The sequence below is a fragment of the Euprymna scolopes genome, chromosome 23, assembly GCF_053919585.1.
Source record: "Euprymna scolopes isolate OS-2025 chromosome 23, ASM5391958v1, whole genome shotgun sequence".
NCBI lineage: Eukaryota > Metazoa > Mollusca > Cephalopoda > Sepiida > Sepiolidae > Euprymna > Euprymna scolopes.
In genome coordinates, this window is record NC_136504.1 from 74,495,811 (window position 1) to 74,513,241 (window position 17,431).

Sequence of the window (17,431 nt, forward strand, 5' to 3'; positions counted from 1 at the left end):
TGATCGGCGTCAATTGAAATAGTATACCACCTTAAGACAATTGCTAGTACTCGGGCAAGAGAAAAATGTTTCTTATCCTGGGAAACACTATGTTTGAAGACAGTGAGTAAGAGGCTAAAAAAATTAATTTTGCAGTAAGGTTTGATGAATAAGAAACAAAAACTATTTCATATTTCATTTAAAATTATTATTTAAATATTTAGATAAAATAAAAAAAACATAGTCTGTACAAAAATAAAAATATACTCATTGCTAAAAAGTATTTTTTAATTGTTAAAAAGAATCTTTATAATCGTGTAAAACCATTGCAGCACAATATGTTCTATTTTTTAACTTGTGGAGGGGGAGGAATTGCAGTTGGGTGTTGTGCCCCCAATTAAATACGTGTTCGTAAACGACAAACTTGTCACATGCAGTGAGACAGAATAACTAAAACTAACAGAGTAAAGTTTAAAGAGATGCTTTATTTCACGCGTGCGCCTGTGAGAACAAAAATGTTATTGTGTACGTGTGTGTGCATGTGAGGAGTGGAATTCAGTCCGCATACATATGCGTGTCTGACGGTGGAGCTAATGTCCCTTGAAGGAAAAGGCTGGAAAAGTGTTCATTTGCTAAAACTCTTACCGGGTTGATGTTGACCGGCGGGCGCGTTATCACACCGTTTCGTTGCGAGGCTGATTCCCAGGCGGAGCGAGAGAAAAAGGGAGACTTATCCGGGCGTCCCCTTTTATATCTCTCCCAAGGGCAGATAACCAGGTCGCTTTTCGCGACACCTACCGGCTGGTTGGTGCAGTTATCGCTGGAAAGGAGCAGATAACTGCTACAAACTTTTGTAAAAGTGACAAACAAAAAATCATGAATGAGTACATTGCCAAAAAAAATTACATTAAAATATAAATTGACTGGCAATTCGTGAAATACAATTTGTTTGAAAAAAATACCACATTATCATGAAGAATTTTAGTACTATGTTCAAAGATATCAAATTGATTATGCTTAGAAATGTAAAGTAAATGAAATGAGAACATATTTTCTTAAAATTCATGATTGTTTAAAAAAATTATTTTGCAGAAATCGATATGATTTTAAAGAAATGTTTCCCAGACTGATTTTTAAGTAATGAAATATTAATTACAATGTGTAATTGCATTAAGATCATTAAATAAGAGTGCCCTTTTATTGGTGTTCATTTAGGTATCCAGGAATTTGCACCCAGGATGCATTTTTTTGTCAAAACTATTTTTTGTTATAGCCAAGTGAATGTCTACACAATATAAACTGAAGTAAACCAATTTGACAAAATAGTTCAGGGTTAATTTAGAGTTCAATTTCGTTAAAGTAAAAAGCAAAGCAAATAAATATTTTTAAAAAAGTTTCGTTTGTATTGTGTAGATTATTTAATGACGTCTGTAAATGCTATTGAGACTGGTCGCCAAAAATGTATAATTTGTTGCATTTACACACATTCCTGAAAGTATTTTTTCCTGGATTTAAAGAAGCTCTATTTGGTTAAAAAACAAAATCGAAAACTAACATAACATTACACATGTAGTATAATCACATTAAACATTCAACTGATATTTAGTGAGGATTCAGAGAGAAAAGTAAATGTAATGAGAACATATTTTCTTAAAATTCATGAGCCTTTAAAACAAAGTTTGCAGAAATTGATATGATTTTCAAAGATTTTTTCACAGAAAGATTTTTAAGTAATGAAACATTAATTACAATGCGTAATTGCATTAGGATCATTAAAACCATCGTTACTCTTGCATAATTTGACCCAAATTCTCGTGAATTTCCGTCAAGCATGGATCGGGCGAGACCGGCAATCATTGGTGTCAGCCGAGCGTTGTTCAAATTTTAAAACGCTAACTCGACTTTTTATTTTATTTATTTAATTTTTCTTTTTCTGTTATGTTTTTTAGTAATTTTTAAGGTAATATTAAGGGGCGGGGGTGACTTTTTATTGTTCTGATTAGTTACTTATTATTTATTTATTATTATTTTTTTAATTGAATTTTTAGGAGTTTGATTAGCCAATGAAAAAGTACTAGCTAAATGAAAGCAGACGGCATTAAAATTGGAATAAAGCGACCAAACCAAGAAAAAAAAAAAAGAAAAGCTGACAAATATATTTTCAAACTCGCCAAACAGAAAAATGCAGGCAAGAAAATAAATCTATAAATGTAAGAAAAAGAAATGAAAACATCGATGCCGACAATCTCATATTGTCAGGAGAAGAAATTGCTGTCCCCAAAAATGAGGTGCAACAATTGTAAACACAAATGTTTACTTAAAAAAAGATCGTGTGTAAAGGATGGTTTCTCCTGATGGACAGTGCCACCAAAAGAACTTGACTGAACAAGTCTTGAAAATTAAGAAAACAAGAAAAAAAAACAAAACAAAAAAAAACTTGTACTTACATCTAACAATTATATGGTTAAAAAATCTTTTCTTGGAGAAAAAAAAACTAACATTCTGTTGATAAATATTTTGCAAAAAAAAAAATTAAATACTAACATGAAAAAAAAACATATTTGCATTTTTCAAGGTAGGTTTTTTGTTATTTTTAATTATATGCATTTGTATTTTTTCCGTTATTTTTTTTTTTTTTTTGTCTGCATCTGTTACGACGCTCGGCTGATATCGATAATTGCATGTCTTGCCCGATCCATGCTTGACGGGAATTCACGAGAATTCGGGTAAAATTAGGCAAGAGTACATAGGAAGCATATTAGTCTGTCAGGAAATCAGTAAACAAAACATTATGCAGTATATAATCGCTTCAAATATTGATTTCAACTAACAAAACATTATGCAGTATATAATCGCTTCAAATATTGATTTCAACTAACAAAACATTATGCAGTATATAATCGCTTCAAATATTGATTTCAACTAACAAAACATTATGCAGTATATAATCGCTTCAAATATTGATTTCAACTAACAAAACATTATGCAGTATATAATCGCTTCAAATATTGATTTCAACTAACAAAACATTATGCAGTATATAATCGCTTCAAATATTGATTTCAACTAACAAAACATTATGCAGTATATAATCGCTTCAAATATTGATTTCAACTAACAAAACATTATGCAGTATATAATCGCTTCAAATATTGATTTCAACTAACAAAACATTATGCAGTATATAATCGCTTCAAATATTGATTTCAACTAACAAAACATTATGCAGTATATAATCGCTTCAAATATTGATTTCAACTAACAAAACATTATGCAGTATATAATCGCTTCAAATATTGATTTCAACTAACAAAACATTATGCAGTATATAATCGCTTCAAATATTGATTTCAACTAACAAAACATTATGCAGTATATAATCGCTTCAAATATTGATTTCAACTAACAAAACATTATGCAGTATATAATCGCTTCAAATATTGATTTCAACTAACAAAACATTATGCAGTATATAATCGCTTCAAATATTGATTTCAACTAACAAAACATTATGCAGTATATAATCGCTTCAAATATTGATTTCAACTAACAAAACATTATGCAGTATATAATCGCTTCAAATATTGATTTCAACTAACAAAACATTATGCAGTATATAATCGCTTCAAATATTGATTTCAACTAACAAAACATTATGCAGTATATAATCGCTTCAAATATTGATTTCAACTAACAAAACATTATGCAGTATATAATCGCTTCAAATATTGATTTCAACTAACAAAACATTATGCAGTATATAATCGCTTCAAATATTGATTTCAACTAACAAAACATTATGCAGTATATAATCGCTTCAAATATTGATTTCAACTAACAAAACATTATGCAGTATTGTAGTGAAGTAGAAAAAAAAAAAAATTAAAAAAAATATATAAGACACAGCTGTTCCTTCCAAAAGGTTGAGCTCTTCAAAGTCCAAAAATAATTCACCGTCACAAAAAGAATTCACCATCACTTCTTACAACCGTCGTTTCACACTCTGCACTCTTCACCCTGCTTTAAAAAAAAGTACCGTTTATATGCTGCCCATTTCTCCACTTATGCAAATTGACTATCAACCAGAGCCATCTAGTTTTCCATTTCTCCAAACAGCCAATTTGCAAAGGGGGACAACTCAAACCACACGCCCCCTTGATCTACACGATCATCACATGTAAACCCATCACGTAGTTGCTCGACCAACATGGCGGCCGTCTCTCTCGCTGCGATTTCCGCGGAGCCTCTTCGTGAACATCGCTACTTGGCTCGACGTCGCTGTCTTCCTCTGATGACACCACTACCGGCCGCACATCAAGGATGTGTCAAGGGATGCCGTCGATAGATACATTGTTTGGGGACTGGACACTTGTCACAATGCCCCTCCCCCAGCGTGTGGTACAGCGAGCATCAGGCGGTTTGATCCACACTTCCTCTCCCACTCACACAGTCGCTCGCTTGTCGCCTTCCTCCGCGGGTACCTGTGCTGTTCAGGGATGCCGCCACTCGTACTTGAAGACTGCCCTCTGCGGCACTGACTCCACTTTTTGCCCTGACTTTGGAGCCATATTATACCAGAAGACAGCTTCTGGCGTCGAAATCTGGCCCCTTTCAGCTATAGCCTTAATGGTCCTGTGATGCCGCTCCACAATTCCGTTTCCGCCTGGTCTATATGCAGCCCTGAAATAGCGCCGCACTCCCCACTTATCCAACACATTCTTCATGGCAGCTGAGCGAAAAGCAATTCCATTGTCCATTAGCACTTCCATCACTGGACCCCTCTCCAAAAACACCTCTTCCAAGACCTTTGCAATTTCACCTGCATTTTCCACCTTGATCTCCCTCCAAATGGCTACTCTTCCTGGTCCACAGTTGACCATTGACAGATATAGCCTCTGTCGATAGTGCGTTATGTCTATCGCCAACCTGCTCCAGTTCTCTGCCACCTAAACCTCACCAGCTTCGTGTCTACTCGGCGCAGGGTCAATTGATTGACACCGGCTGCATCTCTCAACCACTGTCCTAACGGCCTCCTTTGTGATTCTGGGGTCCACCTTCCTGGCCAAGAACAAGGTTCTATCCACTCCAAAATGGTGCATGTCATGCAAATCCTTCAGAGTGTCTTCATTCACACAACATATTGCAACAGCCACCTCATTCGGCGCCTTTAGCCAGGTCTTCCGCACCCTCGTCATCACATCTGCTCTGTTCTTCGCTGAAGGAACGATAGTGACCCTAAGTTGAAGATCAAATTCCCTAATCAGCTCCCTTAACATCATCAATCGACGCTTTACTAGCATCTCGGCAGTGCCTTTCGTCTTCACCCTCCTTTCTCCTGTAACTTCGGACTGGATCCAAGAGAACACAGTGGCTGAGTTAGTCCTCACCTCAACATTCTGTAGCCCCCATTTCAAGGCTAAGTTGATGCCCTTCATAACCGCATCCAGTTCCGTCACATTTATGTGAGCCACATCGTCCTTCTTCCGCAACCAAGCAGCATCTTCTGCAGTAACACCACCTATCTCCAAGGTGACCCCCACTACTATACAGCTTGCATCACACCACACAACACCTTCTGCACTGTTGGGTACATGCCAAACACCTCTCACTGGATCCTCCCTATTCACCTCTTCAATAATCTCTCTCATAATGTCCACAGTCTCTTTATCAACTCCATCCTCCCACTTCGCTCCACTAGCTAGTCTTTTGATATAACTACATGCAGTCCGTAGCCATCCTGCAATAGAGTAATGGCCCACCAGTCTTCCGCATATTGAGAAGAGTTCTCGCCTGCTCAATTTTTCCGACACCTCCGGGATCTCATTTCCCCTCCGGAACACTAACCGTCCTATCTGGTCCTTTCTTAGTTGGAACCCTAACACAGCTCCTCCCTCCAACGATTCCGGGCACTTTGCAATTAGCTCAAAGCTGTTGAGGTGTTTTACTACGTCCTCCGCAGTTGTTACCGTCTCATCCACCAAAATATCATCAATGTAGGAACTGGTGGCTCTTCTAACTGCATCCTCCTTGCTTAGCACTGTTTTGAGGATTGCTGCCATGATTTTTGGTGCAGAATTCAGGCCAAAACCCAACCTAGTCAGGCAGTACATTCGGCCCTTGTACCTGCCCAGCTGGTATTTCCAGAATTCCTGTGAAATGTGGATCTATAGGTATGCAGATTTTAAATCCACAATCGTCGCAGCCTTCTGAATCTGCCTCCACTCTCGCATGGTCTCTCCGCACACGTCCATCACATCGCCTCCCGTTTGACACGCAACGTGTACGTTCAGCTCCCTGAAGTCCAGTACTGGCCGAACTTTTTGTTTTGTGGGCTGAACAACCGCCATTAACGGCAGCACACCTTCCAACTTCTCCATCCATGGTCTTAAAATCCCCTCTGAGATCCATCGGTCCACCTCCTTCTCGAATTCATCTCTTGTGCCTCCTCGCAACGTATGCTCATAGCATTCTACTCTGTTGTTCAGTATGGGAGCTTCTCCCTTCCATGCCCACTTGACTGTCCATTTCTCACCATCAAAGTGTGCAGAGAAATCTTGGTCCTCTATCGTGCAACTTTTGTCTGACCCGGCCGTTCCTGTGACACCTTTTTCGAATTGCACACCTGCAGCCCCTTGATGTCCTCCAAATCTAGTCAAGCAATTGCGTCCATCCCTAGCACCACATCGACACCCGTGACAATTTTGTTAATAACAATCGCCTGGATTGTTAGTGACATCCCACGTACCATCAACCGAACAATACTTGTACCATTGCACTTCATCTCTCTGCCGTCAACTGCTGTAATGCTGCTGGTTCCATTGCATGTGTCAACCATGTCTTTGGTGACAATTGTTGATGTACAGCCCGTGTCGACAAGGGCTTTTGCACTTCGTCCATTTAGGGTCACCTCTACTTGTGGTGACACACCCTGAAGCACCTTCATCGAATAAGTGGGGTAGCCACCAGCGCAGTGGCTTCCCTCTGTTCGTTTCTGGGGACAGAATCTGCTGATGTGGCCGACTTCCCCACAGCGGTAACACGTGACTTCTGGTTTTGGCTCCCTACACTCCCGCACCATATGAGGGCCTTGGCATCGGTAGCATCTGCCAGAGAACCTGGGTCTCTGCCACAGTCCTCTCTGCTTTTCATCCTTCACAATTTCTTGCTGCAGTTTGCTTCGTTGAGCGACAGCTACGATTCCCTGCTCACTCTCTTTTTTCCTGGCCAGCACCCTAGCCTGTGTAATCAACTCCACCACCTCCATAGTATTTACACTGGGCAGTCGCTGCAGAGCTATAGAAATATGGTCCGGGAAGCCATTGATAAAGGCCATCTTAACCATCTGTTGACGGCCTCCTCCATTGAATCCTGCTAGTCCCGTCAACCTCCTGATATTGTTGGCGTAAACATCGATAGGCTCTCCGGTCCACATCATACGGCTTAGTTTGCCATATGCCACAAATGGTCCTTCGGTAAATGCTTCCCTCAACTTTTCCTCAATTCACCGTCACAAAAAGAATTCACCATCACTTCTTACAACCGTCGTTTCACACTCTGCACTCTTCACCCTGCTTTAAAAAAAAGTACCGTTTATATGCTGCCCATTTCTCCACTTATGCAAATTGACTATCAACCAGAGCCATCTAGTTTTCCATTTCTCCAACCAGCCAATTTGCAAAGGGGGACAACTCAAACCACACAGAACCATCTAGTTTTCCATTTCTCCAAACAGCCAATTTGCAAAGGGGGACAACTCAAACCACAAGTATATAATCGCTTCAAATATTAATTGGGATCCTGGATATAACCTTAAACTATATCCAATGGTGAGGCTCCAGCTTGTGGGCTTTGGGGAATGTGGAGCCACCCTTTAATTGCCATTGCTCACAGGTCCAATCGTACCCAGAGTGTAAAAACATTGCAGGGTCCCAACTATGGGTTAAATAGAAACCAACATAAAAAAAACAAAGGTATTCTTTCAAAAAACTTTTCTTCAAAATCACTGGATTCGGCATTGAATAACCTGAAAAGGGTTGATATGCCATAAAACAAAAAGCAACCAACCAAACGTTGATTGGATATTATTTGGCGTGAGCTTAAGGAGCTATACTTATGTAAAGTAAACAAAATGAGAACATAAAACCTAAACCTTTCCATATTAAGAACTGCTTTCATAATAGACTCCCCCAACGTTATTTTGAAAGCAATTTCTTAACATGGAGAGTGGATTCAAAACGATTGATTATCAATGCAAATAATGTAATAAATAAATTAATGAAAAAATAGGAACTTATTTCTTTTTGCTTAAAACTAAAATCAGTTCAATACAATGGCGCATGGTAAATAAATAAATTATTAAAAAAAACAGAACCGGTTTTTGGTTAATAAAAGTAATATCCGAATAAAATACTGAAAAAGAAAATGAAAATATAAAGAATTTAATATAACGTAGACTGTTTTATTGTATTTAATCTAGGCATACATACATCTATGGCCTCGGTATTTATAAAAAAAGGGATTTAACAAAGGAGATGAATGTTCGTAAAATGTAACTTATCTTTTAGACGATGAAGAGGGTTAGGGTAGGCCGGCCATCCTGCTGTCGGTGATGCATGTCCTAGCTTGTAACTGGAAAGCAGTGACTTCTTTCATCAGCGCTAGCAGCCCGGCGTCTTCGTCGTCTTTCTCCTCCTCGCTCTTCTTTGGTTTGTGTGAATTAGGCAGCGTTTAGAATTGAAGGCGTTTGGCCCATAACATGAGAGCGTAGTCGGCTTCAGTTCACTGGTGCCTTATTTCTTTTTCTTCTTCATCTCTTAGGTCGGGTGGGAGAATGTCCATGCATTCACTGACGCAGCTGGGCGAAAATCTCCTGTTCTCTCCTCTAGGTTCTCTCAAATACCTCGTTTTTATAGTGGCCAACTGGTTCCCAGCGACTGTGATATTTGAGGTGTTTATTTTAGGCGTGGAGCTCTGCCATTGGTTGATAATTATTTTGTGGTTATCTTATTTTTTTCTTCCCAAGTGGAAGCGATGCGTGGAGCCATGTGCAAATGACGATTTTTCATTTTGTTTCTCATGGTGGATGCGTTAACATCTGGTTGCCAATTCTCATCATGTTCCTACACACATCGTAATGTGAGAATGTTTTTCTGTTATTTAATAAAAACAAATGTAAACAAATATTTCACCTAACAATGTACGAAAAAAGAAAAAAGATATCGTAACTTGAATGTTAACCTTTTTTCTTTTTTACAAGGTAGTCACTACTTATCAAGGCCTGTAAACCACTCGGGGATAAGGGTTATTGCGTGTACAGTACGTTAGTATTGGAGATTTGATAAAGGGTCTTACTTAAGGATGCGGTTCATCAGGAATTTGTTTATGTTGGACTTGAAGACATCCAAATTGTAGTCAGGTGGGAAACAGGCAACCAGAACAGAGTTCCACAGGCGAGCACTTCTAAGAAAGAAGCTTTGTTCATGGAATCTAGGTTTTGGTTTTGGCACAGATAAGGAGTGGGGAAAATTTCAGCTAGATGGGTGTTTTTCATAAAAGATTGGCGAGGAGGGACCAGAGATTCGAACTCAGACGAGCACTTGCCATGGAAGTAATGATAAAACAAAGACAAACTCGAAACATCTCTTCTGTGAGAGAGAGGTTGCAGGGAAGAGAACAGAGCATCCTCCACTAAGCCACAAAGTCTATTTTGTACTCTGTCAAGGCAGGATAGGCTTTTTTTAGCAGCTCCTGCCCAGATGTGGCAGCAGTACTCCATCCTTGGACGTACTTGGCTTTTATATAGATAGAGAATTGCATCAGCAGTGAGATATCTTCTGGAGCAGTAGAAGGATCCTACCATTTTTCCAGCAACGTTGGCAACTGACTTGATGTACCTGTTCCATTTCAGGTCAGGAGTAAAGGTCAAGCCCAGAAGCCTATCAAAACATGGAGCTTCCCCTGGACAAGAGCCATCCATTTCAATTGATGCCAGATGGGGATCAGAGCATTGATGATGTAAAGATAGGAGCTTGGTTTTACATACATCAAAAGTAACCAGCCACCTCTACCCCCACTGTACCACGTGCTCGAGATCAGAGGAGAGAGAATCAGAGAGAACTTGATCATTTACGGCCTTTGATGTGTTGCCATACATGGTCGTGTCATCAGCATAGATGTCAATGAATGATTTAAGTATGTGTTTTGGGAGAGCATTAATGTAGATCAGGAAGAGAGTTGGGCTCAAGATGGACCCCTGAGGGACTCCAGCATTAATACTGAGGGCCTCTGATTTCTGCCCATCAACCACTACTCTTATGAGCCTATCAGAGAGAAATGATTTAATGATTGAGAAAACATTTCCAGTTATACCATAGCTAGAAATCTTGTGAAGTAGGCCCTTATGCCATACCTTATTGGAGGCCTTTGATATGTCAAGAACAATTGCCCTAGAAAGAAAGCCTTTGTCAAGAGATTCACTAATCCTATGAGATATAACCGTTAGTACATCTGCTGTAGATCTGGCAGAACAGAAACCATATTGCATGTCACTAAGAAGGTTGTTTCTGCTGAGGTGGTTGACTACTTCTCTATTTAATATGGATTCCAGCAACTTACTCATGACACACAGGAGACTTATTGGTCTGTACTGAGAGGGAGGGGACTTATCACCTGAATTCTTAAATACAGTGCATACTGAGGAGGTTTTCCAAGGTGTTGGAAAGCACTTCTCCTTAAGGCAACACTTAAACAATTTTGTAAGTATGGGGGCAAGTTCTGGTTGAAGCTTTTTTAGCACTTTTTGGAATGCCATCAGGGCCAGTTGCTTTACTGGAATCAAGTTTCTTGATTAGCTTGGCGACCTCGCGCACAGATATTTGTATTTTGCATAGCATGTTGTCTGTTATAGGAGGAAATACGGGGAGTTGATGACCTTAGGGTAGAATTAGCTGCAAAGTTCTTTGCAAATAGTTTGGCCTTGTCTGATTGATGCTGATGAGATGACCTCAGGTCCATTGATGGTGGTTGGGGTAGAACGCACACTTCTGTTCAAGATCCTGTTTGCTATTTGCCAAAACTGGTGGGAACCAAGCTGCTGCTCAGCTACTTTGGATTTAACCGACTGAGCATATAGCTCTCTTGCATTTTTGTTTAATTCAATTTTCACCCCAAACAACGCACAGTGCCACATTGAAGTAGGGGGCTACTATCGGGGACATAATTTATGGAGCATTATGAAGGAAGATGAGTAGCAAGATGTTTGTTCACATTACACTTGAACTTCTGCATGTCAGTACAGTTGGGAAAGCAGAATCCCGGAAGGGAGTTCCAAAAACTTGCAGTTCTGGGGAAGAAACTATTGGAGTAAAAGGGTTTCTTACACCTAAGGATCTCTACTGTAAAGGGGTGGGACTTAGTTGCTTGTCGGGTTTGTCGGGGTAGTCACGTTGAGGAGGCACAAGTGCTTGCAGTTTGCCAGAGCATTCAGTATTAGAACAGGCAGAGGGATGCAACATTTCATCGATGGGATAGAGGCTGAAGCCTAGATGACAGTTCAGGACCTATCAGGTTGGCGATTTTCTTTTGAACCCTGTCCAGGAGCGAGAGACAAGCAGCAGATGCACCAGCCCAGATGTGACAACAGTACTCCATACATGGGCGAATGGTGGCCTTATAGAGGTACAGAATACTTTCAGGCGTAAGTAATTTTCTAGCATGGAACAGAGCCCACCTTTTTTGCAGCAGCCTTTGCAATGCTCTCAATGTATCTATTCCAGTTCATGTTCCCTGTAAACGTTAGGCCAAGGAGTTTAAAAGAAGTACTTTCAGGCAATGTGTTCTTGGCCATTGCTATTGGTGGTAGAGAAGGTTTCTTGTAGTTATTGAAGGAAACAAGCTTAGTCTTGGCAGCATTGAATGTGACCATCCATTTTTGTCCCCATTCCACTACAGATTGGAGGTCATCCTCTAGTGTTTCTGCCATTTCCTTAGATATGTGTTCATTTGTTTTCCCCTCATGCATGTTATAGAGAGTGGTGTCATCGGCAAATATACCCATCTCCGAAACAATTTTATCAGAGAGGTCATTTATGAATATCAGGAATAATAAAGGTCCAAGGATAGACCCCTGAGGTACTCCCGCATTTATATCATATTGTTTAGATGTACGACCATCAAGGACAACTTGGATTTTTCTCTTACTTAAGAAGGATTTAATTACATTATGTATTCTTCCAGTGATTCCATATGATCTAATTTTCCTTAGAAGACCATCGTGCCATACCCTGTCAAAAGTCTTAGATATATCAAGGCCTACCGCTCTACCTTCCCCTGTTTTGTCCAATGAACGGTATATACGTTCAGAAACTACAGTTAAGATATCTGCTGTTGAACGGGCTTGCCTAAATCCATATTGTTTGTCGGTCAGGAGTTTAGCAGCTGTTAAGTGTTGGACTAGGGCTTAATTAATTAAGGAATCAAATATTTTTGCGAAAAGTGGGAGGAGGCTAATGGGGTGATAATTTAGTGGGTCAGTTCTTTTTACCAGAATTCTTGAAGACTGGTACCACAAAAGCGGTTTTCCAACAGTCGGGAAAACAAGATTCGTTAAGGCATTTATTGTAAAGTTTGGAGAGAACTGGAGCAACCTCAGCAGAGCATTTTTTAATAGCACAGCCGGGATGAGATTTGGTCCACATGCTTTTGAGGTGTCTAGGTTTTTTATGATTCCATGTACCTGAGAAGGGGTGATTTTCATATCGTCTAGTGTGGCGTCTGTCCGCAAAGGAAAGTTGGGGAGGGAGTGGTGTGCCGGGTCCAGTGTGGGGTTTGAGGCAAACCGACTGGCAAGCAGATTAGCCTTGTCGGTTGCCATGCAAGCAACCTCATGATTGTTTGATAGTGGGGGAATCGTTGGCTCTCCATTATTTACTATACTGTTGTAAATTTTCCAAAAATCACGGGTTCCTAATTTCTGTGCTTCAATGCGTTTCCAGGTGGTTTCAGTGTAATCTGTCTTAGCTGTCGCTATTACTCTCTTACTATTATTTCTAGCTTCTATATACTTCTGTCTGTTTGAACTAGACTTATGTCGGTTGAATCTGTGAAATGCATGCTGCTTTTGAGCAATGGAAGCTGCACAAGCAGAAGTAAACCATTGGGGAGAGTGGGGCTTGCTATAGAATTTCCATGTGGGAAAATGTGCTTCAATTGCAGTTTTGAACCATTCAGTGGTCTCATTTGCACACTGTTCTGCTGGAAGAGAAAAAATATTTCACAATGGGGCATCTCTGATGAGTTCCCTGATGGCTTCCCAGTCAGCCCTTTATTAATACCTCGTTATTTTGAGTAGTTGGTCTTCAGTTTTAAGGCGAGAATTTAGGGTAATTTCTACCATTATCACAGCGTGATAAGCATTCCCGAGTGGGCTGTGGGCATTTGTTGTACAATCATCAGGAACTGTTGTCAGAAATAGATCTAGAAGTGAGGCATGTTGAGCTTGCTGGTCTGGGAAACGTGTCAGGAATGTAACTATCTGAGATAGGGAATGGGATATAGAGAAGATATTTGTTGTGCTACCAGCTACGTCTGTGTAATTAGAGAATCCAAGCCAGTTACTGTGGTGGACATTGAAGTCACCAAATACATGTACTTGTGCCGTTAGTATTGAGGGAGAGTGCTATATCTATGCTGTCAGAGACTTTGTTTATTAGGTTGAGTTGAGGGAGAGCAGTAGAGAAAATAGTAGCTAATATTGTGTTGCATATTAAGTCTGAAGCACATAAAGGCCTGGTCGTCTGATTCTAGTTTTATTTCTCTAGTTAGGGAGAGGGTGTTACGAATATAGACTCCAAGCCCATGCATATGTCTGTCCGAGTCCTTACGGCAGAGTGGGAGATAACCAGGCATGTTAAAGTGGTTAGAGGGAATGGAGGAGTGAAGGTTAGTTTCACTTAAGGCTAAGATATCCGGGCTGTTTACAAGGAGAAATGATTCACCCTCATCTAAGTTAGTTCTAAGCCCGCGGATATTCGTAAATGCAAGCCTCAAGGGAGGAGGCAGGTTGGTTTTCTTTGAGTTTGTTCCCGGTTTAAACATAATTTTTGTTAAGCTGTCATTTCATTTTAATTAATTTAAAAGTTTCAGTTAGGGTTAGTGAGTGAGGGAGTGCTGGACAAGTGGTTGTGCAATACAAGTAGACCATCAGCTGTCCTCACCCACAGGATTGTGGCCTCAGGAAAGCCCACTGGGGATGAGTGCAGGGTCCCTTTCCATGTGCGACATGGCACTACAAACATCTTGATATTATACAACTGTTGATGGAGCAGCCACTCTAAGTGCTACCAAAGAGTTAAGGCTCCTGTACTATCAGTCGGAAACAGCAGTCAGGAAACTGTCAATCCGGTACCCTGAATCCATTAGGCAAAGTTAGCCCAGTCCAACTGCACCAACATATATGGTAATGAAGCACCCCCACTGTGTCCAGTTTAGGGGGATGGGATGTGGCGGGAGCGGGGGAAAAGCGGCGTTTATTGCCCTAGACAGGAAACAAGGTCAACCACTGGGTGATTCTGACGAGTCCCTGTGATAGCGCCTCTACGCCTGGCTACTAGGCAAAGAAGGAGTATGAAAGCCGTGCAATAGACAGAGCCTATCTCCTCCTTAAGCAGTTTAGGTTTGCCAACTGGTTATTTGTTTGAGTCACCAGCTCTAGGAAGGTTGTCGTCCAGGTGTGAAGAGGCACCCCTCCTCTAGGTTTACCTTCAGAGTTTTCCTTCTCCTAGACGGATGACTTGGGAAGATCTATGAGTCCATCAGCACCCAGAGGGTTCGCTCCGCATCTGGGTCCAAATCCAGGTATTTCTACGACCCCGCATGGGTAGTTAATATTAATTGGTTATTTAGATTAATATCTACTGAAAAATCGGTTATTTAGGTTAACATCTACTGAAAAATTACACTCCTCAAAAGGATTAAAAAGGACATTATGATGCTTTCTATTTTCATTTTTAATGGGAGAGGGGATAGGTGAAAATTCATGCAGTGGAAGCAACTAAATTTGCAACAGCATTGGTTTGAGAGAGATGAGTTAATGTATTGGGTAGATATAGTTTTGTAAGTTCAGGAATAGGATAACATGTTAAAGTATGATCTACTTAATATTAGAAATTAAAATTTGGTGTCCAAACTGAATATTTAATATGACTGAAAGATAAGATATATGATTAATATAGATACAAGAAAACATTTGATTTGGAGTACAGTTTAATACAGTTATACCTGGAAGATACAAGTTATGGCATATTCTGTAAGTATATTTAAATATAGATGGATGGATAAGTGGCATGTTTTCACTGTATACGAATGCATGGAATTTTAGACATTGAGTTTGTTGTCTTCAGACTTCTAACGAGGGAAGATGGCTTCGCCTTTCTCGTAATATCTGGAGGTTTGTATTAATGAGTACCGGTTCAGTTTGTGCATAAGTTATTGCAATAGAAAGATATTAAGGGTTGCTGTTCATTATAGATCACTTTAAATCTATGTTGCTGTTCATTATAGTTCACTTAAATCTATGTTGCTGTTCATTATAGGTCACTTTAAATCTATGTTGCTGTTCATTATAGGTCACTTTAAATCTATGTTGCTGTTCATTATAGGTCACTTTAAATCTATGTTGCTGTTCATTATAGGTCACTTTAAATCCATCTACTATGGCTAGTAAGTATTTACTTAGAAGCTTAGTTATGGGTTAAGAGTATAATCAAAAGCATGCCTAAGAAATCTTTAGGTGTTAACGTGTATCGATTTACAAAAAGTCAGTCAATTAATTTACGCTGCTAAAAAAAAACAACACCTATGTTGCCGAAACCCATTGCAAATTTCCCAAGTCAATGCGAGGTTATGTCCTTCCAGGGTTTTCACCTTCCAAATGTACCCATCTAAGCTGCGTCTTAAGACAGCCTTACACTGAATAGCGTCAATGTTTACGGCTTCGTTACAGACTCTTTTTAACCTAGCTCTAACTACTTGACCTTCATAGCGCTCGCTAGGCAAGCGCTGGAGGTCCCCCTTAATTAATGCTATCTCTAAGGGATACCCACCAGCCACTGCCCGGGTCAGCCTATCATCTAAGTGCATTTTCATCTGCGCCCTAATTAACACAAGGCTTTGGCTATATTGGACCCAAAAACGCCTAATAGTGGTCTTACACCCGGTACCACCCCCATTAACTCCCACTGAATTAATGTTGTCAGCTGTTCCACGAAGTCATTTGTCTCCAGCAAGGAGGCATTCAACTTCCAGTACCCAGCCAACCTAGGCCTATTACCTACTCTCAAACAGACCATTACTAATTTATGGTCTGAATGACCTAGCCTGTGGAACGTGGGACAAGATAAGAAATCTATATTGCCTTTTCTAACTAACATCCTATCAATGTAGGTACTTGAACAGGGGATCAAACTAATAAACACCCAAAAAGAAAGAAAAAGAAAAAAAACAAAATGCCTATGGGGGCAGATTAGTAATGGGATCCCTCCCTACCTACTCTCTAAATATGGAACGCCCACTGCCTTCCGACCCGAAAGTCGAAAGCAAGCAGGTCATCCCCCTTGTGGGGAGTGGGGGAACCTAAGGGCAATGCTTTGAAAAATAAATTATATCAGGTTGGATGGCGTCTTCCAAGATAAACAAACGTGCAAGGGCAAACAGACCGGGAACAAAACAAAGTGGGGAATGGGCATCTTTGGAAGCTCTCCTAGCGCTGATAAAAAAAACAAATAGGGGAACATGAAAAACTCTCATTCTGGCCCTAATAAAGCAATTTCTCCACTCTAAGAGGTTACACACTTTACTAAGCTACCGATACTTTGTTCGTCGGGGCTGGGTTCCAAAAAGAAACCAGCACCACTGGACCAATACCACTAGGGCGGGAAGACAAACTTGAATCTAGCACCTTGTTGGAGGCACAAGCTAGCGTTGTGCATCTACCTCCTATCAAAGTCCATGCGATGTAATCTTTTCCAATCGCATCTGATCTTTACTTAAAGTAAACAACTAAATCCCGATCTAAAACAGATCCAACCCCATGGACAATGTCAAGACATGAAACCCATGAAAGACAAGACATGAAAGCCTAGCTACTGCTAGAATCGCTAGAAACATCAACCATTTCTCCCCAGTAAACGGCGGGTCCACATTATCGACAACGTATGCTAAATCAAGCGGCACCGACGGTTCGGGGTTGATGCGGGCCGTTACCTCTCCAACATACTCCCAGAGACTCCGAATTCTGCTGCAATAAAAGAACATGTGTTCTCTCGTTTTCTCCTCATCTCCATCATTGCAACGCGGGCAGGAGGGAAAGTAATAATCTCTATCCCTCCAATCCCTGGCGAGCCTGCCAAAGAGCTGCAGCACATCATGGATTAGCATCCATGTGATCGAAAATTCT

The 17,431-nt window shown here is 40.4% G+C and overlaps 1 protein-coding gene across 5 annotated transcripts in view; it reads left to right on the forward strand.

Annotated features, from left to right (window-relative positions):
* Positions 1 to 17,431, forward strand: part of LOC145246009 (uncharacterized) — a 747,004-nt gene that overhangs the window by 692,079 nt on the left and 37,494 nt on the right. Inside the window, exon 14 of one of the 5 annotated variants that reach the window (XM_080107816.1) lies at positions 2,028 to 2,174. The exons of the other annotated variants lie outside the window; for them this stretch is intronic. Within the exon in view, the coding sequence (XP_079963942.1) occupies positions 2,028 to 2,039 (12 nt within the window). The 3' untranslated portion in view covers positions 2,040 to 2,174. Of the gene's footprint in view, positions 1 to 2,027; positions 2,175 to 17,431 lie in introns of those variants that run through there. 5 annotated transcript variants of the gene reach the window in all.